Here is a 27662-nt window from a genome sequence, read left to right as displayed (position 1 = left end):
TTCATTCAAAATTTTAGGCTCTTTAGTTTATTGCGACATTATATTGTGTGACACAGATACACAGATTTCACAATATGAGCTTGAATGAATACGGTGAATACTATGTGGAGTAATTATCAGATGTGATTATCTTTAAAAGACAACTATTAATTGCTATCTGAGGTCACAAAAGACTCATGTTCGATTAAACAGAAAATGAATGTGAAATGCAAGTTTATGTCCACAGGGTGAATACCATACATTTCATTATGCAAGGAACGATTCATCTGTTGCCGAAATTTGAGGCACCTCAGTATTGCTGGAAAATTACGCCGTCAGTGCAGAGTCTCGGAAGGAAACAAGACGTTCTCTGACACCATCCTAAAGGCTTATCCCAATGAGTTCTGGCACTGCAGGAACCGGTTCTGGAAGCCCAGATCTATCTGGCCATTGCAGGCGTTCTTGCCGAGTCGATGAATGGCTGCATAGTCGAAGCAATCAATCTGCCCATCGCCGTTACAGTCCTGAAATAAATGAAGACAAATATTATCAATCCATGTTCGAAGGCCGTCTACATCAATAATCTGTAAAATATATATTAATTTCGGAAGTGTGCAAGTAATATGTAGGAAACGTATTGCCTCCTATTCACTTCAGATTTGGTGTTCCCATGCATCGTGAGGCTCCACATGAAATAACAAATAGTGTAAAGAGCACCTTCAGCATCACAAAATTAACCTAGATCGGAAAAAACTAGGTGGAATTCTCCATCCCGCAATCCATATACGGCTATTATATAAGTTCCCGCAATTAGTCTTGGGCAGTTCTTGCATAATTCCTTAGAACAAGCTGCTGCTGTTTTTCTTTCGCATGATTTTCCATCTAAACTAAATTTTAAAAATTAAAATATCGAACTGTGCAGATACAACTATCTGTCAAACGTCTCTCCTGCATGGCCTTTGTAATTTCTGTCTTCCAGTCCTTTCTTTGTCTATCTCCTCTCATCCTTCCTGGAGGTCTTCATGGACACACTTTTGATGTATTCTGTTGCTATTCATGTGTATAATTTAGTCATACAACTCCAGTAGTTTCCACTCTATCCAAAGCTGATACTATTTTAATAATTTGCGAAGTATCTTCTTCCTTATCCTACTCACTTTTGTGATCTGACGACACCTTTTTCAGAACATAAGTCGATTATGTGGAGCGTTTCTTTCATTTTCTTAGTTAGTGTCCGCACTTTAGTCCGGAAAGCTCTTGAGTAGTCGCTTCTTCGTAGCTTTGCAGGTACTGTACACTGAACAACCCTTCCATCTGCTGTCAGTGTGACATCCAACACCCTTCTCGGTTTTCAAGTCACCCCCTTCCTCTCTTACGACCGTACTCTGCGTTTTTCAAACAATTATTCCCATACTTAATCCTCTGTTTTCTTCCACTTAATTTCTGAACTTATTCTTCCTCATCCTCGGCAACAATTACTTATTCGTCTGCAAGCAGTAAACCATACATATTCTCATTTCCTGATCGCATACCCATACTTTACCGATTTCTTCTCCAATTTTTAAGTCCCTCATCAATATACAAAACATCTTTAACAACGAAGGGAACTGCCAGAGCTTTATCCCTTCTTAACTCTAATTTTATCCTCATAAAGTACTCTGCATTAATATAGACTGCTGAAACTTTGACATTCATTGCTACTGTCTGCTTTTTAATCCTCATCAAAACGTATACGTTGATCACAGACGACCTCCAGTGACATTTGAACTTTTGTAAGACAAAGAGTAAAAAAAGAGTAAAGATTTACAATAGACTGCTCTTGTGAATACTGATGGTATAATACACATACATGGATTGCACAACCCACGCAACAACATATTTTTAACGAAGAAAGAGAATCACAAAATTGAGATGTTAATTAACTATTAAAATGTGTAATAAAAGTACAGGAGGAAGTTTAACGTCCCGTCGGTGTAGAAGTCAGTAAGAGATGGTGCACAAACTCGCACAAGAGAGGAATCATGAAGGTAATATGCTGTATCTTCTTTGAAGGAATCATCCTGATATTTGCCTTTTGCAGTTTATGGAACTGCATAACTCTCCTCATGGATGCGGGTCAAGTATTTCATCAATTCGTCATGTATAATGTTACATAGAATGTATGTTCTAGCAAAATGGTTACCTCCAAGAGATACGGAGCAACAGTCGCGAATACTATGTTTATTCTAGAATAGGTTCTGTATAGTTTTTATGGCTGCTTCTATAAAGTTGACATCCAACAATCTCCTGAACAGTGAATGCCACTGATAACTCAGGAATTTTTAAGGCAGCCTACAGAATCAGCACGTGTAATATTAGAAATAATTAAGCTGAGGTGAGTTATTATGTTAGAATGATGCTCGGGAATTCTCGGATTTCTGAATGCAACGCCAGAATATGGTACAATAAACTATATAATGACATGAAACACTACTCTGCAAAACCTAAGGACGAGATAAGTAAAATAACAAAATATTAACAACTCTGTCAGAATTAATGAAAGTGCGTGAGCACGTTTCCAGAGGTGTCCCAGCCGTGTACAGAGAGTTGTACGTCACATAACGAGAAGTTAGCATGACTACAGCGCCAAATGAAGCTGGCCGTGCAACGCGATGCAGTCGAAGAAACGGGAAAAGACACTGTGCGTCAATCAGCTAGCGGTTACGGTTCACTTTGGTGGTGTTCGTCATTACAGCATGGCACGGTGATGTATTTGGGCGACTTAACAGTGGGAAGAATCGTCGGGAAACTGGAAGAAAGAGTTTAGTATTGTTTACAGATTTCTTTCCCGTCCATGGTGAGCGTTCCGAACCACAGGCACTGCTGCTAGAAGGAGAGGAGGAGGTCTCCACGGTCAGTTACAGGAGCACATAAAGGCTATGCTGTGGAACAGACAAGAAGGGACACACACGTCAAACGGCGGGTGCAATTTCAAACACATTGCAGCGATTTCAAATGCGGCAACGACCATCCATCAATTGTTAACCGCGCAGGTGGAGGAATGGAACGCTCTACCAGAAGAACGTCTTACCAACCTTGTGGACAGCGTTGGAGCGCGTTGCAGAACATCCACTGCCGTCCATGGCGATCACACCCCTATTAAGAACGGGGTCTCGCTTTTATAATGTTCAGGGAACCATTACAAATCGCAATGGCTTCAGTGTAAATACACTACTGGCCATTAAAATTGCTACACCAAGAAGAAATGCAGATGATAAACGGGTATTCATTGGACAAATATACTAGAACTGACATCTGATTAAATTTTCACGCAATTTGTGTGCATAGATCCTGAGAAATCACTACCCAGAACAACCACCTCTGGCCGTAATAACGGCCTTGATACGCCTGGGCATTGAGTCAAACAGAGCTTGGATGGCGTGAACAGGTACAGCTGCCCATGCAGCTTCAACACGATACCACAGTTCATCATGAGTAGTGACTGGCGTATTGTGACGAGCCAGTTGCTCGGCCACCATTGACCAGACGTTTTAAATTGGTGATTGATCTGTAGAATGTGCTGGCCAGGGCATCAGTCGAACACTTTCTGTATCCAGAAAGGCCCGTACAGGACCTGCAACATGCGGTCGTGCATTATCCTGCTCAAATGTAGGGTTTCGCAGGGATCGAATTAAGGGTAGAGCCACGGGTCATAAGACAACTGAAATGTAACGTCCACTGTTCAAAGTGCCGTCAATGCGAACAAGAGGTGACCGAGATGTGTAACCAATGCCACCCCATACCATCACGCGGAGTGATACGCCAGTATGGCGATGACGAATACACTCTTCCAATGTTCGTTCAACGAAATGTCGCCAAACACGGATGCGACCATCATGATGCTGTGAACAGAACCTGGATTCATCCGAAAAAATGACGTTTTGCCATTCGTGCACCCAGGTTCGTCGTCGAGTACACCATCGCAGGCACTCCTGTCTGTGATGCAGCGTCAAGGGTAACCACAGCCATGGTCTCCGAGCTGATAGTCCACGCTGCTGCAAACGACGTCGAACTGTTCGTGCGGATGGTTGTTGTCTTGCAAACGTCCCCATCTGTTGACTCATCGATCGAGACGTGGCTGCACGATCCATTACAGCCATGCGGATAAGATGCCTGTCATCTCGACTGCTAGTGATACGAGGCAGTTGGGATCCAGCACGGTGTTCCGTATTACCCTCCTGAACCCACCGATTCCATATTCCGCTAACAGTCATTGGATCTCGACCAACGCGAGCAGCAATGTCGCGATACGATAAACCGCAATCGCAATAGGCTACAATCCGACCTTTATCAAAGTCGGAAACGTTATGGTACGCATTTCTCCTCCTCACACGAGCATCACAACAACGTTTCACCACGCAACGCCTGTCAACTGCTGTTTGTGTATAAGAAATCGGTTGGAAACTTTCCACATGTCAGCACGTTGTAGGTGTCGCCACCAGCGCCAACCTTGTGTGAATGCTCTGAAAAGCTAATCATTTGCCTATCACAGCACCTTTTTCCTGTCGGTTAAATTTCGCGTCTGTAGCACATCTTCGTGTTGTAGCAATTTTAATGGCCAGTAGTGTAAATAGCGTCTTCGAATAAAATTGCAATTTCTGATCGTCTCATTGAGTATTTATTCAGTTACCTTACGTACCATACAGTAACAGCTCTTTCTACGCATGGTCCAAGTTTCATAGGGCCATGTTACTTTGCAGTGGCACATCATGCGAACGTTACTTTCGGTCCTTAAGTTCTGCGAGGAGAGTGTTGTTCGTATCGTAAGATTTTGTGTGGCGTCCGGAATTCTTCCCAAAAAACTGGGTGTGAGATCTTAATGTGTCACAGAGTGCCTGGGTCACGTATTATTTCTAAGTCGTAAACCAGCTACGGTCATCTGTACCCTTTTTCAACAGGATCTTCCCAGGTATTTTATCCATTTTATCCATTTCATTTAGTTATCCCGCTGCGTCTCGCTGGAATTTTATTACGGGCTTTTCTGAAGCTCACCTTCTTGGCGTTGCTTTACGATTCCTGTCGTGGGATCAAACGTAGTTTTCCAGTTTATTGACGTTCTTCCATAGATTTTTACAATCTTCTTCGGTATACCATTAATGCAAAGGCGCTGAAGACCTTGCTGTTTAGCGCCATAAATCATCATAATAATCATTTTCATATCTAATCTAATCCTCTCACCATCGTCAAATTTGATTCGACCACATTAATGTATGTTTAGCTTTGTCAAAATTCATCTAACGACTCCTTTTCAACACTTCATCCATTCTTTTCAACTAATCTTCCAATTCTCGTATCATCAATTATATCGTCTTCGGTAAATGGTTCAAATGAGTCTGAGCACTATGGGACTTTACTGCTCATGTCATCAGTCCCCTAGAACTCAGAACTACTTAAAGCTAACTAACCTAAGGACATCACACACATCCATGCCCGAGGCAGGATTCGAACCTGCGACCGTAGCGGTCGCGCGGTCCCAGACCGTAGCGCCTAGAACCGCTCGGCCACTCCGGCCGGCTCTTCGATAAAGCTCGAAGTTTTTATTCCTTTTCATTGATCTTTGGTTCCCTATCAAAATTTCGACTTCGTTTCCGTTACTGGTCACTCAGGGCACAGTCTGAAGAACATCGGGGATAGACAGAAACACGGTATCACTATTCTATACTACAGGTTCCATTTCAAGACATTCGGCGCTTATAACTGCAGACCAATTGCTACACAACTAACAGATAATTTCCGCTACCTGTATTTTAACCCTCTGGCCTTCAGAATTACGATGAGAGTGTTCTAGTCACCACTGTCAAAAGTTTTCTCTAAATCTACAAATGCCATAAACATAGGTTTGCCTTTCTTCACTATCTCTTCCAGAAAGAGAAGTCGTAGACCAATATTGCCTCGCGTGTTCCTACATTTCTCGGGAACTCAAACTGTTCTTTCATTCATATCTGATTCTACTTTACTCTTACCATTATTGTGTGAATGTTTCATGTTCGTATTTTGTAATTACGACGTATTAAACTGATGGCTTGTTAACATTCACACCTGTCATACCGCTTAATTAACGGGATGTATTATTCTTGTTTGTGTAACGAGATACCATCACTAAAAGTTAAAGATATTGAAAGTGACTGGTGTGAATAATATGTCCGTAGCCATGTAAACTTTGCCGTTCACATTTCCTTTCCCAGCGATATGCATCACATTTCGACTCAAGGGACGTTGATTTCGTTTCTCACAGAGGTCTTGTTTTGTTGCCAGTAGGTTTCTGTAGTGTGATATATTTTATATTCGATGCAGTCTGTCGATAGTTCCTCCAAGGCAGCGCCAGCAGACTGGCGTTATTCGCAACACCTGAGTCCTGTGCTCCTCCTCTGAGCTCTGTGTTTAGGCAGCAGCTCGTTACGTGACCAGCTCCCGCCTTCACGCATCCAACGCATGATGCGTAGCTATTATCACAGTAGCATTCTTCCGGCATTTCCAGTCCGGGGACAAATACATTACCGCAACTTCTGGGAACTACGTGGAGCTGCTGCGTTTTAACGTACTAATCTGACATGGCCTCTCGTTAGTGAGTGAACGAGTAGTCGTTAAGGACATGAGGTGTCCGGCTTCTGGGAAACATTATCTGCTGCACGTCACAGATGTGAAAGAAATCTCTCTTGTTCATCTGTTGTTTATGCTACAAGCACTGGCATATTACTAAGTCGTGTGGATTCTTCGAAAAATTTCACCGTCACATTCATGCGGAGTTCTCTACGCTTCGTGTTTAAATGGCTCTGAGCACTATGGGACTTAACATCTATGGTCATCAGTCCCCTAGAACTTAGAACTACTTAAACCTAACTAACCTAAGGACATCACACACATCCATGCCCGAGGCAGGATTCGAACCTGCGACCGTAGCAGTCGCGCGGCTCCGGACTGCTTCGTGTTTACATATGAACATTACACAAAGCTAAACACACTCCGAACGAGATTCTGAAAGTTGTTCTTGATTAAGGCCAAGTTTATACATAAAATATATTTGACTTAGTTGGATGTGCATCTTCGCTTACTGTTTTCGAGTTTCGAGCCGCCGAGCGAAATACTTAACCCTCAGAGCTTGTGTTCAAAAGAAGAACACAAATCCTGTTTTTTGTTTAGAATGGTTTATCTGAAATAAATTCAGCCGTTTGTACGGATGTTTCCGCGAGATAGAGCACGACCTCCCCCAAGGTGCAAAGCTCTTACAGGCGGAATTTGTTCTGTTCATCGATGGTTATCTACATCTTCAGAAATCTAAATTCTGTTTCACTGGTAGTGATGAAGGATAACAAGTTCATTCGTAGGATGTTAAAACATAGTGTTAAGCATGTGCGAATCTTTCCTTTGCCAGTAAGAGGGCGTTCAATAACCAAGGCAACAGACTTTTTTTCTGAATGCAGGTTGGTTTTATTCACGATTACAATACACCATATTATTTCCCACTGTTCTGGCTACAACCCCCTATTTTTCAGCCGGCCGGAGTGGCCGAGCGGTTAAAGGCGCTACAGTCTGGAACCGCACGACCGCTACGATCGCAGGTTCGAATCCTGCTCGGGCATGGATGTGCGTGATGTCCTTAGGTTAGTTAGGTTTTAGTAGTTCTAAGTTCTAGGGGACTTATGACCACAGCAGTTGAGTCCCATAGTGCTCAGAGCCAGCCCTATTTTTCAACTTTATCACCGTTCAATGCGACTGCCTCACGCCACCTTACTGGGACGGCCTGTATACCCGCATGGTACCACCTTACTGGTGAACGTCGGAGCCAACGGCTTGCTGCATCAACAACCTCCCCATCATCCACGTACTGCTCCAGCGGAATGCATCCTTCATTGGGCCAAGCAGATGGAAGTCGGAAAGCGCGAGATCCGGGCTGTACTAAGGATGAGGAAGAACAATCCAAGAAAGTTTTGTGGGCTCCTCTCGGGTGCGTAAACTTGTGTGAGGCCTTTTCTTCATTGCCAGGTCTCTGTGGACATTTTGTAAGCGCCTATCAGTATTTACGATGCTATTGTTTTCGCCAAAAGAAACTCAGTGAGAGCTCTCTGCTTGGAATACACCTCCGTTGCAGACGATACTTGGAAGGCAACGCGTAGTGCCACCACCTGTCGAAACTTCATGAAACTATAGGGCTGAAGCGGGAATATTCCACGATGTCCCACAAGAAATTCAATCTTTTTTGCTTCCAAGTCTACCCTTACAGTTCACTCGACTTAATGAGTACCACATTCTATCACCTGATTGCCTTACAAAGATAAAAGTTTCAGAAATTTTTGAGAAACTCATACCAGTTCTGTATGGTGTGCCTTGATTTGCTGTTACATACGAAGCTCTCTGTGCACAGAGCTCTCGTCGTCCTTACATTTTTCTACTCCTCGGACACCTCGTGCTGGCATCGGAGCAATGTCGAGAAACAGAACTGCTTCCATCTGAAATGTCTCTGGTCGGTTCTCCGTATTCAACGCTTTGGACTTCCAAAGTATTGAGAGAGTAAATCTTACAATTTTTTGGGAAACATGTCCCGAGAAACCAGTTTGGATGGACGAGACATGACCTATTACATAAGCATAATCTGCCGAAGAAGTCATTTTATGTAGAGCTATGAATTGGAAACTGGTAAGTTAGAAGAAGGGATCTTCACTTCAAGGAAGTAGGCAAGCATAGCGACACGAGTCAGTGCAAGAGTGTGAGTGAAAAGTCCATAGTTCTCCGAAGTCGACTAACGTAAGTGATGCCATATGCTTATTAGGAGCAGTAACTGCAATACGTAAATGACATAAAATGTCTAAGACAAACATCTATGACCTGAACAGTATTGGTCCGTCGACTCACCTTCAAGACAATAAGCTAGAACCACTAGCCAAGCAACAGGCTATAGACTCACTAACCAAGCCATAGGCAATCATAGTAACAGTGCAGCTGCTGTGTGAAGCGTAATTGCGTGCGCGTGCGCGCGTGCGCGCGTGCGCGCGTGCGTGTGCGAGAGAGAGAGAGGGGGGGGGGGGAGGGGGGGAGGAAGGGAGGGAAAGGTAGACAGTGAGTCTGTCTGACAGTGACGTTGTAATGCCCTACTGCAGATCATTTGTCGTTGCCTGTCTGAGACAACTGGATACGGTTCGCCACATATATTACTGTGCGGTGCACAGGGGATGAGCAAAAATGTGGAAACACCGAAAGCGCAGCACATTAGTATGCCTAAAACGGGGCAGGAAAACTGTTGGCGTTCAAAACAGCTCCCAGGCCTCTTGGAAAGAATAAATGCGGGCTCTGAATGGTTTTCAAGGGAATCTTATACCATTCTTCCTGCAAAATAGAGGCAAATTCAGGTAAAGATCATGGATGTGTTTAGTAATCCTTCTTTCAAAAGCAGACCACAAAGGCTCAAAAATATTGAGATCTGGTGACTGCTGGCCAGAGGAGATGCGACAGTTCATCCTCGTGCTCACAAATCCAGTCCCGAACGATGTCAGCTGTGCGAACAGAGGTCGTACTATCTTGGAACACACCATCACCATTGGGGAACAAACATGGGATGGACCTGAGAGCCAGAATGGTCACATTATCATATGCAGTAATGCGACCGTGTAGAGTATCCATGGGGCTCATGGAATATGACAATATGACTGCACCAATCATCATCGAACCTCCGCAATGTTTCACTCTTGGGACGTAAACACGGCTAGAAGTAAGAAACAGCGGGCAGCAATACTCCATAGTCCGCCACCATTATTTAATACATACTTTCTTGCGCTTTTTGACTTAGTGGATGATGTTTTTCCGCTTTCCTTGCAGACAGTATAAATCACCGATAAGGGGCCTCTTGAAACATCAAGCCCTTCGTCTATCCTGGTTATGGAAGCACCCATCATATGAGCACCAACAATCTGCCCACGTTCGAATTCAGTTGGCTCTGGCATAATGCACACACAACTTTGCAGAACAGTGATCTGATCGCGACTGAACACTATCTGATCAAAAGTATCCGGACACCCCCAAAAACATACGTTTTTCCTATTACGTGCATTGTGCTGCCACTTACTAGCAGTTACTCCATATCAGCGACGACAGTAGTCATTAGACGTCGTGAAAGAGCAGAACGGGGCGCTCTGCGGAGCTCACGGATTTCGAACGTGGTCAGGTGATTGGGTGTCACTTGTGTCATACGTCTTTACGCGACATTTACACACTCCGAAACATCCCTAGGTCCACTGTTTCCGATGTGATACTGAAGTGGAAACGTGGAGGGACACGTACAGCACAAAAGCGTAGAGGACGACCTCGTTTGTTGACTGACAGAGATCGCCCACAGTTGAAGAGGGTCGTAATGTGTAATAGGCAGATATGTATCCAGACCATGACACAGGAATTCCAAATTGCATCAGGATCCACTGCAAGTACTATGACAGTAAGGCGGGAGGTGAGAAAACTGATTTCATGTTCGAGCGGCTGCTCATAAGCCACACATCACGCCCGCCGATAAATGCCTAAAGACGGCTCGCTTGGTGTAAGGAGGGTAACCATTGGACCATTGAACAGTGGAAAAACGTTGTGTGGAGTGACTAATCACGGTACACAATGTGGCGACCCCATGGCAGGGTGTGCGTATAGCGAATGCCCGGTGAATGTCATCTGACAGCATGTGTAGTGCAAACAGCAAAATTCGGAGGCGGTGGTGTTAGGGTGTGGTCGTGTTTTTTCATCCCTTGTTGTTTTGCGTGGCACTATTACAGCACAGGCCTACATTGATGTTTTAAGCACCTTCTTGCTTCCTACTCTTGAAGAGCAACTCGGGGATGGCGATTGCATGTTTGAACACGATCGAGCACCTGTTCATAATGCACTGCCTATGGCGGAGTGGTTACACGACAATAGCGTCATCCCTGTAATGGACTGTCCGGCACACAGTCCTGACCTGAATCCTACAGAACACCTTTGGGATGCTTTGGAACGCCCACTTAGTGCCAGGCCTCACCGACCGACATCGATACCTCTCCTCTGCGCAGCACTCCGTGAAGAATGGGCTGCCATTCTCCAAGAAACCTTCCAGCAGCTGATTGAACGTATGCCTGCGAGAGTGGAAGCTGTCATCTAGGCTATGGGTGGGCCAACACCGTACTGAATTCCAGCATTACGACGGAGAGCGCCAAGAACTTTTAAGTCATTTTCAGCCTGGTGTCCGGATACTTTTGACCACATAGTGTAGCTGTTTACTCGGTATCAATATGGCAGTCTTTGCGCATGCCCATTAAATTTTGACGCTTGGTTTGCAGCCGAGTTTCCATTCTGTATGCTCCTTGTTTTGTGACTGCAGTGTAAATTTATTTGCGCTTTGATTGGTGGAGCTACAGGCAACAGATAACTGCACATAAGTATGAAGCTTGTAATTCTAAAATCGCGAGAGTGAGATTAAAAATATTCAAGATATAAAATTTATTTTAAGATATACCCCCCTCAATGAAGAAAAACTAGTAAAAATGGCGCCCGTCTACAACCACAATCCTCGAGTGGTATACTGATCACGTCCTGTTACAAGAATACACCAACCAAAACAGCCAGTATGAAACATCAGCTGCTGAACATCTGCTACCGTTGAACAAGTGCGCACACACAGAAAAGGGAACCTCAACAAAAGAAAAAAGGAACCTCAAAAAAGGGAAAAAAGCAAACAGATCGTAGCAGATCAGGAAATTCTTCGAAAATGGCTTTGTTCTCGGAATCACTTTTTTCATTTAACAAATGATGTTGCTGTTTCTTTTTTTAAAAAAAGTAAAATTTTCAAACTCCTATTGTGGCATCTATTATGAACACAAAGACAGAAATCATAGCTTTAATTGGTGCTCGTGCTTCTAGACTGCACTTTTTCAAATAAGAATTAAAGCTGTTTTATTGTTATCTACGTACAGTGTTCTCTGACGTGGACATCAAAGGACTATGTAAAATCTCGTGCAGTTAATCTAACAAAAAACAGCCAGTTTAGATCGGAACAAGTGTTTATTTTTCCGATACAGTAACTGGTTTCAGTCATAGAACGACCATTTTCAGACCAGATGACGCTTGGAGCCAGTAAGTGCTGTACGTGCTAAGAGGCACCAATCAACAACAGCTGCTGCACGTGCTAAGAGGCACTAGCCGACAACAGTGTTACTGATTGGTGCCTCTTAGCACGTACAACAGTTCCACTTACTGGTTACACGCGTCACAAGCGGTGTTACGTACCGGTTTGAAAACGGTCGTTCTATGACTGAAACCAGTTACCAGAAAAATAAACACTTTTTGCGATCTAGACTGCCTGTTTTTGTTAGATTATTCCAGTTATGACTTCAAAAATTATTTCGTGAAGGTGGAACTTTATTTTTATACACACTCGCCTTTGAGTATTTATTGTATATCTTATGAGTACAAGTTCATATGGCAAACGTGTGTAATTTTATATTTTCGATTTAAGAGTTACAAGCTTTAGTTCCATGTTCCATAGATCATTTGAATGACTTATCGAAATGATGAGGAAGTGTCAGTTTACATGATACGCATATGTGACTGGTGCAACAGGAATGCACTCGACTCATGTAACGACAATTAACTGTTTTTTTTTTACTTTTTTTCACGGGCTCTCTCTTTCAATAAATCTGTCCTAAGAAATGTACCAAGTGGACATCCTCCATGTCTTTCTGTCCTGAGTATCCTCTTTCATTTGCTTGTAACTTCTTCCTCTCTTCACATCTGTTAGCATTCCAGATCATCTTGTTTCTCTCCCTCTTTCCATTCTACTTTTCTCTCCATGATTCTTTATAGCAGGCAATTCCTACGTAACATGTGCCACACCCAAGATGTTTTTGTCTTCTATATCATCTTCATGCAGTTCCTCTCCTCTTCTACCCTGCTCAACATCTCGTCAATTCTCATTCTGCGATCCATTTCACTTTCCCTATCCTTTTCCGTAACCACATTTCAAAACTTTATAAATATTTTCGTTCTTTCTGTCTGACTGTCCACGTTTCAGAACCACAGTACACCACACTTCACAGAAAGCATTTGCTGAACCTCTTTCTCAGTGTAATGGGAATGCTCCTGGCTGTCAGCAAACCTTTCACTCTTCCGAGAACTCTTTCCCACGGGGATCCAACGTCTCACTTCCTCCGTACAACTTCCACTGGATGTTATCAAAGTTCATAAGTAATGGCATAACTGAATCTGCTCTAATAGCGTTCCATTTATTGAGATATTAATCGTGCTTTTCCGATTCTCATCTCTTTGGTCTTGCCAACGTTCATTTTCATTCCAAACTCTTTACTCATGCTTGCAATATTTTCCATCATTATCCGGAGCTATTCCTCCGTTTCTGATAGCACGGTCATATCAACAGCGTATTTGATGATTTTATTCTTTCTCCTCCCAACACAAGTCTTGATTTTTCCGAGGCCTTAATGATCAGCTTTGCAGCATATACGTTGAAAAATGCTGGTGATGTACAGCAAACATCACACCTTTTCCAACACTCATCTCTTCAGTTTCATCTTCTTCTACTGGAACTACCACTTTCTGTCCCACATTTGTTTTATAAACCTATCCTGTCAATCTATAACAGAATCTCGCAGAATCGTCACCAGGACACACCTCTCAATTCTGTCAAGGGCTTTTTCTAGACGACAAAACCAACGTAAGTGTTTCTCTTCACCTCCAAAAAGATTTCTGCACCATCCTCAGACACTAGACTGCGTCTCTGGTCCCTCTTCCTTTTTTGAAATCCCAACCGATCATCCCCTATTTTCTTCTTTATTTTCCTTTCTACTCTTGTCAGTACTTTTATAGTTACAATCTTGGTAGCAGACAACCACTGTTTCAATAAAAACTCGTCCATGGAATAGAACGATTTGTCCAAGAAAAATGATAATAAGGTACATTTAAAACTTTACCTGTCAGTTATTTTATGTTATTGTGCAAAATATAAAAAAAAACTTCTGCTGAATATTCAGTTTCTTTTTGGGCCACTGAAACTCTAATGATGCGTAATAAAGATCGTTTCTCCTTTAGTATTGTTAGTACGGGCATCACTATTCTCAAACTGCGATGGATTATTCATCACTAATGTCATTACCGAATGTATATATTATGATGGCGCAGTTAAAATACGTAAGCCCTTGAAGAAGACCTCGGAACTCCACATATTTTACTGCTCACTTTCTTGCAATCAATACTTTATTTCTTAGTGAGAATAGGGTACCCTGCAATGCTTCGCAATTACTAAATATATGGGAAATGGATGTACAGCCTAAACTCCTTCCCCCCTTTCTACTCTGGCCATCTCCTCCTCCTAACTCTCTTTCTGAATCTACCCTTTCTCCCTCTCTCACTGTGCATCTCTGTGTCCACATCTCTTACCCTCCCTCTCACTGTCCCTGAGCCCTGTTTATTGTTGTATATATAAAGAGAAAGAATTTATATGGAAGAAAGAATTTCTCTACTGGTTTACATGCCCTCCTGTCATAGCTGAACTTTGCAGCGAGACAGAGATGGAAACCACACATTTTCACAGGATTGCATTGCATTTCCTTTTTTGAAGTCAGTTTTAACAGAAAACCGTTACACGGTAACTTATATATGTTTATTAGAGTATCGTGTATAAATTTGAAGTCCATTGCTCAAGCACTTTTCGAGATTGTTGTAAACAACTTTTCCTCTTTAAAACATATATATAGCCCATGTCTGTCAGGATGTTCATTTGAGTATTGTGTAAAAAATTGAAAGTACATTGTTCAAGAATTTATCGAGATTTTTGGAAATAACTTTTTCTATGTTCATTAGCGTACCGTATGAAAGTTTGAAGTAAATCGATCAAGTACTTTTCGAGATTTTTGGTAACAACAGTAAACAACCACTTGTTTTTGTGTTGTAATGTGGATATGTCAAGACGTTGATTAATTTGTTTGCAAGACCAGCATTTATACGAAGAGCGAAAAGAAACTGCACTCAGTTCCATCAATCAGCGCACAAGTGCGTCGACACCGAGAGCGACTATCGTAGCCTCCTCAGCTGAACCTTGACGAGTTTCAATGCAGCGTATCCAGGTGTGTCTAGCCGTATATTAGAATTTGATTTAAGCCTGTAGTTTTGTAGCATTTTACTATTACTCACTTTTTATTTCTTATGAATGAGATTCTGAGATTCCCTGATGATTGCATGACGTCGAAAGGGATTACTATACTGCGGGACTCGGCCGCTATAAAGTACAATAAAAGAACAGTGTCCACAGACATGTGCTCTGTAGTACTGCCGACAGCTGAGAGAGTGCCAGTAAGGGGCGATGTGAAACAGAAAATGTGGCGTCAGTTGCCCGAGCATGAGAGTCAGCCATGACGTCGTGAAAACTTTAGGCCAGAGGTTGTCAATCTTCTTTACTTACGGCCCACTTTTGTAACTTAGCAGTAAAATTTCCCAGCTACCCACCAGTTCCACAATAATGGCCATTTATAAAAAAAAAGGGAAGTAACAGTATTTAACAGAATTTACAAAGCAGAGTTACAGTAAGTTAAAACATGTAATAATCACTATTTCTCAAATGCTTTAAGTCAAAGTTTTATGAAAACTTAAAACAAATGGTATTGAAACCCCTACTGCCTGCCGTCCACCACGAAAGCTGGAACGCGCGCCAGCGGGCGGTACGGACCTGCTTGACTATCACTGGCTCAAACCGTGGATGTAGTACCAACACGTGACGAACGATTTAGCAGTACTATACATTGTCCTGCGTACTTCCTCGGTTTCTCAGCGAATTTAACGATTCACAAGTTTGTGTTTGCAGTCCACAAAAATTGTAAATAATGTCAGTTCTGTTTCTAGTTGGTTTTGAAGTACTTGGTTCTATTTTTCTAAAGTTGTTGCCCGAGAAAGGTAACGCAACGATTAATACACTGGGTTCGGGAGCAGTGGAGTTGAAATTATTGTACCGTCATTCCGATATAGATTCTCCAGGGTGTCCATGTTGTCGACGTCACCTTAATCGATAATCTTCCTGCCTCCTTTCCCATTTTAAATGTAAGTAAGTTAAGTACACTCAACCAAACTGCAAGGCGCAAGTGGTAATGTAACTATGACCTTCAGCTGCTAAAAATATTTAAACGAAGAACTATTCTATCTACCTGCGTGACTGAGTCCAGATTAACCAAATGTGATGTGTCTGTGAGACAATTTACACACGATTATCTTAACAGCTACAGACCGTACGACATTGAAACTCGGTCTACTCAGGCGAATATTATAACTAACACGCAAGAGTACTCCAATTTGCATTTAAACTGCAATGTTAGAAATGGTTCAAATGGCTCTGAGCACTATGGGACTCAACTGCTGTGGTCATAAGGCCCCTAGAACTTAGAACTACTTAAACCTAACTAACCTAAGGACAGCACACAACACCCAGCCATCACGAGGCAGAGAAAATCCCTGACCCCGCCGGGAATCGAACCCGGGAACCCGGGCGTGGGAAGCGAGAACGCTACCGCACGACCACGAGATGCGGGCTGCAATTTTAGACGCAGCAAATAGAGACTGGTAAGAGTTGGAGGGTCTTTGTGTAGAACAAGTTAAAAAGTTCACTCAAATTCAAAATAAGTATCACTGCGTTGTGCTGTCCTACGTGTACATACTGATGAGACAGAGCACTTACCGTGGCGTACTTGGACATGTAGGCCCCCACAGCTGAGGCTGCGCAGTACACGTCTGACGAACATCGCACGTAAGCTGTAACGAGGCATCAAAGTTAATTAATCAACACAGAATGTCGACAAATTCTACCGCAATAAATGTTTAAAGCTTAGAAGGTATAGGTCGTTTGAAAACAGTATTTTTTGGCAAGTTATTAGGTACAAAATTTCACTAACAGTGAAACTGAAGACTGTTTACGTAAAAAATGAGGATGATTGCGTTACTTGGATTCAGGACTCCAATTAAAATAATAAGTACTTCAAGGAAGAGTGCCTAACACTAACGAAGATAGCAAAACTGTCTTAGCTTTTTTCTCTTTTTCATTTCCTTTTACGATATTACATCAGCCCATTTTACAACTTGAAGATGCTTATTTGTAGATACTAACAGTTATTAGTTGATGGAGAGTTCTTTCTTCAATATTTATCAATGTTACTGTAAGTAAAACTTCTGAATACGATAAAAAGAAGAGGAGAAAAGTTTGTCCTTATCTAACAATATCGAAACTGCAAAGTTTCTGTGAATGCAGTCGATGAGAAGTAAAGGCAGAGCTCCGACTATTTACGAAGAAAAGATTTGTTTACTTTTGAACTACGTAAAATGTGTGCCCTTTCTGACATTTTGGCACAAAGAAGTCTAATGCCTGAAACACAGAACAACTTCGTCTAAACACTGTTATCCTAAAGAGAAAGTGAAAGCACTTTATAAAGTTACGATTTACGGTTTCGCATGTTACATTCATGCTTAACGGGTATAAGTGCAGATAATTCTGTTTGTGACTGAGGACGTGTACTGAACAACATTACGTTAGTATTTACCACATTTTCAGACTAATAATTATGCCTATTACAATTCGAATGCTTTTATGTTGGTTAGTACCTCCAAATACACTCTAAGACAAAGGAATCTAAGCCGAAAGAATTATCCGAACTGGACGGAAATTGGTAGCTTTGATATACAAGTACAGACAACCAAATGATTACAATTTTAGAAAAAATTGGCTGATTTATTCGAGAGAAAGAGCTTCACGGAGTGAACAAGTCAATAACGTGTTGGTCCATCTCTGGCCCTTAATAGTTATTCGGCTTGGTATTGATCGACCGAGTTGCTGGATGTCGTCCTGAGGGATATAATACCAGATTGCGTCCAATGGGAGGTTTAGATCGTCAGACCACCAAACTGATTGGAAGGCCTTCAGACGTTCTCATTTGGGGAGCGATCTGGAGGTCTTGTTGGCCAAGGCAGGATTTGGCAAGCACAAAGACAGGCAGTCGGAACTCTCGCCATATGCGAGCTGGCATTATCTTGCTGAAATGTAAGCTCAGCACGGCTTGCCATGAAGGGCAACAAAACCAGACGTGGAATATCGTCCACGTAGTAGAAGCTTCAGTGATGGATCTCCGTTTAAACTGGGCCACGACGACCATCGAAGACGTGCGTGAAGACGCAGAGGATACCAGTGGGTTACCAGCCTGACTGTCGCCTGCCTTGCGGCCCGACAACGAGGACTGGGGCGCCATTTCATTTCACAGCAAGACCTCTTTGTCTATCATCTGCAGCACTCTTACAGCACAACGGTACGTCCACATATTCTACGCCCCGATTTGTTGCCCTTCGTGGCAGGTCATCCTCGGCTTATATTTCAGCTACACAGTGCCCGCCCGCACACAGCTGAAGTTTCTACAACTTGTCTCTATGCTTGCCAAACCCCACCTTGGCCAGAAAGGCCACCAGATGTCTCCCCTATTTGAGAACATTTTGATTATTGTGGGCAGGGCCCTGCAACATGTTCGGAATTTTTACGATCTAACGCACCAGGTGGACAAAATCTGACATGATATTCCTCAGGAGGACATCCAAAAATTCTATCAATCATTAGCAAGCCGAATACTTGCTTGCATAAAAATGTAGTGTGTTAGTGACTTGCTCAATTCGTCTGACTGCTCATGTACATCACAGCTTTAGATTTCTGTCACTTTTGGATAACTTCTTGGTGGTTCCCTGCTCCCCACCCCCTCCCCCTCAGAGTGTGTATGTGGCAAGAGCGAGCCATTAATACTTATTTTCCCCGGGGTACAGGTCAGGTGTTTAAGTGCGGACACATGGATGAAACTGACATGGATATACTGACAGGAGTAGTGCACTTAGTGGTGCAGTCATGACCATGTAGAAATTATCAGGTCATTTAGTATGTGGCGTGTTTGTGGGAAGACTGACACAGAGCAAGAAAGCCAACAGACTGATGTGTGCACATATTAAAGTACCACACAGAAAAATATCACACATATATCCGTTACACCCTGTACTTAACGACAGATATTTATGGCCATTGGAATGTCAACACGCCAAACAAGTAGGTGACACTCAACTCTGGGAAGTAAGTGAATGGGCGATGTGAGCATACTGGTCTCTGTCGATTATGTGACCCCAAGCTACTTGTTTCACACAGTAAATCAGGGAAAGCTCAAGGTGCCGGAAGTTGGCACTACTGATAATACAGGCATGTTTAAAAATGGCTCTAAGCACTATGGGACTTAACATCTGAGGTCGTCAGTCCCCTAGACTTAGAATTACTTAAACCTCACTAACCTAAGGACATCACACACATCCATGCCCGAGGCAGGATTCGAACCTGCGACCGTAGCAGCAGCACAGTTCCGGACTGAAGCGCCTACAATCGCTCGGCCACAGCGGCCGGCATGTTTCATTTGGCTGAATATCCGAAGACCTAGAGCCTGACTGCATTTGAACACAAAGATCAGCGAAAATGAAGGCGCTTTGGTGACAAATGGCAGACACGAGAAGCAAACAAATTTGGGTTCAACAAGTATTTAGCCAACCATTTCTAAGCCTTATACAATTTCAATAACTTAGGTCATCCGAATACAGAAGACTCGGAAAAGCAACTTAAGTTCGTCATCATGTTTCAGTTAAACACCAAAATTTAGACAGTTTAAGGTGTCTTAACTGTTGGTCAAAACTTCAAGGAAAACTGGTAAATCTGAGCGTAGGAAAATGTTATTTTAACCATAAAGACTTTTCATTTATTCTCCAAGTAATCGTTGATTGACTTGTTGGTAGGGTATTGTTAGCATATTCCACATGGTTTGAAAGTCTTCCAGAATATTCGAGAATCTCAGTGGAAACATTAATTTATCAAACACACTAAAATACACTTCACATAACAGACGTGTGTCACTCTACGTTCTCAAGTTTTCGACCTATTTTTTGTGAACCCAACGGTGGTTACTTTTTACTTGAAAGTAAAACTAAATGTTGTAGGTGCTTACAATGAAGCGAGACACAGGATTTTTTGTTCATTGCAGATAGTCCGGCCTCGGGGTAAAATGGTTCTGCTTAATAGCGGTGTTTCTTCAGCAGCGTTAAGTACACAATCTCTATAAATAAATACTGACTTTAAAGTGATGACGCAACGTTGTTTTTGTCGGATATTACGACAGCGTCTACTGCGCATTCTTTCGCAATGACTGGGGAAGAGCAAATGTTCGTCAGTATGCTTGTTCAGCTGCGGCTAATAATTTCTATATCAATGATGCAACGTGAAATAAAAACTGGAATTCTTATCAGAGCTAAATTAAGAACGTAGAGAGCAGTGATGAAAAGAACGTTGCAGGAAACGAGGTAGAGTAGAGAGCCTGATTACTAAATGACAATTAACGACTAAAGCTAAGATTTTGATATTGTTCTGTTATTGTTACACACTTATGGAATTCTTTCTTCTTCTGCTACTGCGCTTCTGGAAGTAGATGTGTGCCTTTCCGTGCTCACCGATGTGGTTCACCTTTACATGATCTCCTTACTTTAATCTTGCACAGTGTATCGTACAGCGTCTTCACTGCTCGAGTCTTACGTTTATATTTCTCAGTCTAGAACAGTGTAACCTTCGAATTTTTGTAGGAATTTCACTGTATTATGTAGTTGAGGGATCATTCTACACAGTGGTCTTATGATGGTCAGGGGTCGTTTTCCACACTTGTTACGTGTAGCTTTCAGGGCAAATGGTGGCGCGGGGAGAAGTAGCAAGATGCAGCATATCCCGCAATATGCAGAACTTATTACGCACCCGGTGTGTTACTGCACATCACACACACACACACACACACACACACACACACACACACACACACACACAAACACACACACACAAACACACAAACACAAACACACAAACACACAAACACACACACACACACACACACACACACACACACACACACACACACACACACAAAGGTGAACCGTTCCCAAAGGAGAATATTGCAGAATTTCTAAAAATATACGCATTCTTAGACACAGTCACTTTTATAACATTATTCAAATGTTTATCGACGTGTCTGTCCCTTCATGATATTGATTTATAACACTAATTGGTGTCATTTTAAGTCTTGTTTCTGTGAATCATGGGAATCACTATAGCGGTTCACACTACACTAGATGTGCTATAATTCGATACCGCGACCATGTTGAATGTAAAACTTAAAATTTGTGAACTCCAGCTTTCAGAATTAATTTTCACTCCGCAGCGGAATTGATTAAAACCGTGTGTTGGACCGGAGCTCGAACCTCGGCCTTTCAGAAGAAAATGCTCAACCGACTGAGCTACCCACCTACACCATATCTCCTAACTTTCAAACTTCTCGTAAGTTCTAATGAATACCTTGCGGGACATTGGGGGATTGGATATTACCGACGTGTGACGTAGCCACAGCCTTGCAAATTGTTTTCAGGTTCGAGTCCCAGTCCAGGACACAGTTTTAATCCTCCAGGAAGTTTCAAATCAGTACAGACTCCGTTGCAGAGTGAAAATTATTTCAGGAAACAACATGGATAATTCGTGTACCCGTGATGACCTTTCTTCTAGGAGTGTTGTACCGGAAGTTGTGCAGGAGAAATCTGAATTTTACAAGATAGAAGATGGCATCATACTGGCTGAAGAAAAGCTGGAAGAACGGGACCTGATTTGTTCTTGAATAGCACAGTCGAAAAAACACTTTCGGGCGAAAGACAAACGTTTCAAATGCGAGTCCGTTATGGCGGACAAATTTAATATGCCAGAAACTTTCCGTAGTAACTTCGTTTGCGGCTGTCTCAGCGTTTCATTTTACTCCTCGTCGGTATTTCAAATCTGGAGCATCTTTTTCAGTTTACTCGCTATCATACAGAAAGTTTTATCCTGCCTTTGCTTCAAAAACATGACTCCCAGACAGGCATTAATCCATGTTTGTCACGCCATCTGTGCTGTACTTACTAAAATTAGCATTAGCTTCCAAATCGTATTCTGGAGTTGCTTATCAAATATTGGTACTGATATTTGCAATACAGTTCACAACACTGGTTCTGTATCAAAACACTTAAAAAAATTTACGTATCACATTGCCTCATACTTAAATAAAATGTTTGACTTCTTTTCATGTCCGAGAGACATCACTCCGCGATACCTATAGGGTATGATTCTCTTCCTGGCATATAGAATATTCAAATATTTTTTGTTCATGAACCGAGAAAGCTGTATTAACCGAAAAGCAATCTGAGGTTACTATCTCTAGAAAATACCAAGTTTGATGGGTGCAGTAGGGATAAATCTGTTTTGAAGTACTATATCTGTGATTATGCGCAACAGTGACTCTTTAAGGTAATAGTGGCACAGAACTGTAAATCTGCATAATAAATCTGTGTACCTAACAGAAAGAACAAAGTCTTTAAGTATATAGTGCAGACTTCTTATATCTTTCCACTTGATTTCGTAGCATTACTTCGTTTTTAACAAAATACGTTAGATATAGCAGAACTGAAAAATTTATCGTAACATAACTGCAGAAATATGCGGTTTAATTAACTGGAACTGCGGGACAGAGGACTGTTATGCGATAAGCATGCCTGCATCTCAGGAGGAGAGATTACATGTTGGCGAGCGTCTCTTGCCTTGTGCGACCGACGTGGAGTTTGGGCAGTGTTGCTTATTGTAAGACAGTGTGCATCTTTCTGATTACTACTTCCTTGTCGCTGAAGGAACTCTACATGAATACAGTCACGAATTACAACTGACTGAGCGTGACAGCTAGAGCGTTGCCTTCACAGAGAGTGACGTGACTGACCTCCGTCGCTGTTGGCATTGTCCCCGGAGATGACGGGCTTGCCTGCGTCCGCCCAGAAGGCCCAGGTGATCTTGAACGGACCACACACGTCGCCGTTGCAGCCCGAGTTCACGTCACATCCCGACGCCGCCTCACATATGCAACCGAGGCACTGCTGAGACAGCTGACCTGAAAAAAAGTGTCCCATATTAGGAATTTTACAAGTATTATAAAAATTGAGGTACCATAAAAATGGTTCAAATGGCTCTGAGCACTATGGGACTTTACATCTGAGGTCATCAGTCCCTTAGAACTTAGAACTAATTAAACCTAACTAACCTAACGACATCACACACATCCATGCCCGAGGCAGGATTCGAACCTGCGAACGTAGTGGTCTCGCGGTTCCAGACTGAAGCGCCTAGAACCGCTCGGCCACAACGGCCGGCTGAGGTACCATACTGCAAATGGATTCCGAACAGTCTTATCGAGAGCAGAGGATATTGCCACCCAGTGCCACAGTACTATGTTAAGTAACTGATTAACTTTCGGTTACAAGTATACGATTGAAACTGACAAGTTAGACTTTTCTGCGAGTTGGAGATATCTTGAGAATTGAAGGAACTTATAAAAGTCGGCAAAAGTCTGATAAATGACGGCAGTATGTCAGTCAAGGTGACTCGTGAAAATCATACTGATTCCGGCTCTGTCAACCAACCACAAACATGTTAAGACGTCGTGGAAGATCCTTTGTTGAACGGTATGCCATAGCGGCATTCCACGAAACATGACCGGTCGTATCGGCGTGCTTTCACAACTACAGATTTGAGAGAATATTAACTGAAATAGCGTTTGGCAAACTGAATTTTGTGTTGGAGTGAATGACTACCGAACCTCAGTATGGAGACTTTTCTTCCATGCCGAGAATCAAACATTCATTGCGTTTCGTCAACAGCCAGAACGTTTTGTATAATGCTGAGAAAGAAAACAGCAGATTAATTTTCATCTGTCTACTTGTATGGATCTTGGACGACACGGTACTTTTTTCTGAAAACTTAGTCATCAGCCAAGGAGGCATGTCTCGATCCGCAAGTATTTCAGTGTGCCATCCCCCTGCACGCACTCACCTCGCTGTTGAGCTCACGAGTCATGCGTCGGTGGGAGGATGAGTGGCTGGAAATGACTGACAATAAGCTCCCTTTAGTCAAGTCCACAACGCGTGTGTGGTGCACTTCTTTCCAGCCCCGTCGACGGGACGAGGTTCTCCTCACTCGGCTTCGGATAGGCCACAGCCCTATGACGCATGGCTTCCTGCTCCGGCGGGAGGACTCTCCAATGTGTGGTGCTTGTGGCGTCCAGGTCCCAGTGAGCCACGTTTTATTGGATTGCGTTTTATTTTCTGACCAGCGGGCCGCGGCTGACTTGCCGGCGGATCTGCCATCTGTTTTAGGAAATACTCGAACGACTGGTTAAAGTTTTAAAATTCTGTGACTTGTCAAATGTTTTTCCCGAGATTTTAGGGAGAGGGTCTTAATTTGTTCGCAGGGTGACAAGCTGCCCCATATTTTATGTAAGTGGCCAGCCAATGAAAATTCGCTGTGGCCTTCTTGACGCTCCGTTTTCGTTTTCGTTACGTTTTACTTTCTTATACAGAATTTTCCTTCTTTTCCTGCTTTCTCTGCGTGTATGCTTAGATTTTTGTTTCTGTCCACATTCGTTTCTTTTAATGATGACCTCGACGTTGAGCGCCCGTAAGTCCCAAAACACACACACACACACACACACACACACACACACACACACACACACAGTTCCTCAGTTACAGATATCATGATGCAATTATTTCATAAAATTCGAAACAAGTCTTGTTAATACACTTTACTACATGAAACGACAGTATTTTTGATATTTCCTCATGTGCCATGAAGAGTCAATAAGTAACTGGGTCCTTTGCTGCTCTGCAATGTTAAAAATTTACCCATGAAGATCTGTATATACGCCAATACTGGATGAAGCCATAACGAAATTGGAAGATTATTAATTACATAGTATTGTGCTCAAACTCCATTGATTTCACAATCAAAAGCAATAGGAAATTCATAGTAACTTGCACATATCAAATATTGAAACATTTAGCAGTAAATGTAGAACCGCCATTAAGATAATAATACTATAATACCACAGTTAGACAAAAGTGAGACGCGAACCAAAAGAGGAAAATACTAACTAGCTTCATGCAGAACAATACTGACGCAACAAGATTGAAATTTTTTCCTACATCAATTGCTCATCGTTAGAAAAAATTGGACGTAACGCTGCTTATACACAGGGTTGTCAGAAACAGTATAAAAAGCTTGTAAGGGGGTTGCAAGGTAGGCTGTGCCGGAAAATAACTGTCAGAAAAAAATTCCATACGTTGCACCGTTTCCGATTTAATTAGAATTGAAGTTGGTCCATCAGGCCTTTGCGCGCGCAAATTCAAGCAGCCCGCCAGATACACTCTGTGTCAGTTGTTCACATAGCGTACGTGATAGCACACAAGACTGCTCAGCCTCTGGCTCGCGTTCGATTCCTACTAACCTGTGTATGAAACTACTATGGTAGTTTACGTTCAGTAGTGTGTTTATATAAGGACGAACTGTATTAATTTTACGAAGCAATCATACTAACATATTATTGGAATTTATTGTATAAATTCCAGATTATTATAAAGAGGTATGATGGGGAGATTAACGGAGACGGAAGTACTAATGGTTTCGGGTATCTTCAGTTCACAGAGAAAGGTATCGCAGAAATCCTGGGAAGCTGTCGATTTCGGTAGTAACCTTTCTCAAAATGATCACGATCAGGTTTTGGGTGAGACACCTAAGAAAATCTACATATTTATCCTTATGGATGCCGAGCATGAAATTAACCACGTCTCATTCAATATCGCCAACCTCCAGATGTGAGCAACAATAAAAAATTAACACGAGAGCAGTGTAAACCACACTTTCCCCAACATTTCAGTGGTTCGCTGATAGTGGGCAGACTGAGGAACATCAACCGCACAGTGACAGCGTTGGGGGCCTCTCAAGCTGAAACTGGTGTGCAGACACGTACCTGCGGCCAGGGCCCACCAGGAGCCCAGGCAAGCGGCGACGAAGACTGCGGTGGCTGCGGCGTTGGCCATGCTTTCTGCTTGCTGGCTGTTGGCTGTTGCTGCTGCGAGGACTACCACAGGCGGCTGACTGCACACCGGCGTGGCGCGCTGCCGCCCACCTGTATATATAGCCGGACCTCGGATGGCCTCGGGAATCCCCCTCCCACCACAATAAGTCGCTCCCATTGACCGGCCAGGGCGGGCGTCACCTCGCTTATCCTCACCCGGAATCTTCTGTCACGGCCAAGGACTCGCAGCTGCCACAGTTCCTTCCACCCCGCTTGCTATCGACGTAGAGAGCAGAAGCTAAACAAGAAGATGACGTCACGGGAAAACAGTACAGTGAGATATCCTGTTACGCTAATTACGCCTTTCGCGGTACTTGAGATGAAGACTGTTGAGAAACTCTGCGAAGCACGTGGAACGTACAGCTCCGTACCGATCAAAAAATATTCATCGTTACTCTCTATGTTATTTTACTTTCTTATGGGCCTGCAGCATAGTATACGTCAGTATTAGATATAATAAAAATTAATACTCCAAAACTAGTTACAATAAGGTAATATGTTATAATGTTTTACACAGCGGGTCTGTTTCGGCTTATTGCCATTATCAAGTGACGTCTAGTCGGAAGTGACGACATATTGCATCTATAGTAAAGTCTTTGTCATGTCTTGGTAAGTATAACACTTCTTGTAGCTACGAAATGTAAAAATAGGTTTTTGTCAGATATATATACACGCTGTTCACCTGTTCGATGGAATGCTGAAGATTAGATGGGTATATCACGTAACTAATGAGGAGGTACTGAATAGAATTGGGGAGAAAAGAAATTTGTGCCACAACCCGACTAGAAGAAGGGATCGATTGATAGGACACTTTCTGAAACATCAATAGATCACCAGTTTAGTACTGGAGGGAAGTGAGGATAGGGGGGAGGGGGGTAGAAATCGTACTGGGAGACTAAGACATGAATATAGTAACACTAAGGAGATTTAGTAGGATGTAGGTTGCAGTAGTTACTCGGAGATGAAGAGGCTTGTACGGGATAGAGTAGCAAGGAGAGCTGCATCAAACAGTCTTTGGGCTGAAGAAAACAGCAAGAACAACAACATGTATACGTAGACAAATGCTGATGGTGTTGGGACAGCAACCTGCCACAAATTTACTTTCAGTTCCTTTATTCAAAGGGTACCGTTACCGGTTTCGACTCGCTGTGATTCAAAAAATTGTTCAAATTTGTGTGAAATCTTATGGGACTTAACTGCTAAGGTCATCAGTCCCTAAGCTTACACACTACTTAACCTAAATTATCCTAAGGACAAACACACACACCTATACCCGAGGGAGGACTCTAACCTCCGCCGGGACCAGCCGCACAGTCCATGACTGCAGCGCCTTAGACCGCTCGGCTAATCCTCGCGGCGCTGTGATTAATTGTCCTAAAATATAAATAATACATAATTATAAACACGCTACACAAGGATGGTTGCGTTACGGAAATCTGTAACGCAACCATCTATGTGTGGCGTGTTTATAATTATGTATTACTTATATTTTAAGGCAATTAATCTGTAAAAAACACACCACATGTCATAAAGAAAGCGTGTAAACCATCTGAGGATGAATCACAGCGAGTCGAAACCGGTAACGGTACCCTTTGAATAAAGGAACTGAAAGTAAATTTG

At 42.7% G+C, this 27662-nt stretch overlaps 1 protein-coding gene across 1 annotated transcript; it reads right to left on the bottom strand.

The window, feature by feature from the left end:
* LOC126162172 (invertebrate-type lysozyme 3-like) lies at nucleotides 1-26069 on the bottom strand. Its single transcript, XM_049918485.1, has 4 exons — nucleotides 25935-26069; nucleotides 22854-23021; nucleotides 16700-16773; nucleotides 1-503 (listed from the first exon to the last, which is right to left on the bottom strand). The coding sequence occupies exons 1-4, from the start codon at nucleotides 26002-26004 to the stop codon at nucleotides 369-371; spliced, it is 447 nt and encodes a 148-aa protein (XP_049774442.1). The 5' UTR covers nucleotides 26005-26069; the 3' UTR covers nucleotides 1-368.
* Between the last annotated feature and the right edge of the window lie 1593 nt (nucleotides 26070-27662).

The sequence above is a fragment of the Schistocerca cancellata genome, chromosome 2, assembly GCF_023864275.1.
Source record: "Schistocerca cancellata isolate TAMUIC-IGC-003103 chromosome 2, iqSchCanc2.1, whole genome shotgun sequence".
Lineage (NCBI taxonomy): Eukaryota > Metazoa > Arthropoda > Insecta > Orthoptera > Acrididae > Schistocerca > Schistocerca cancellata.
The sequence above is the reverse complement of the archived record's forward strand: the minus strand, read 5'-3'. Positions and strand labels throughout refer to the sequence as shown.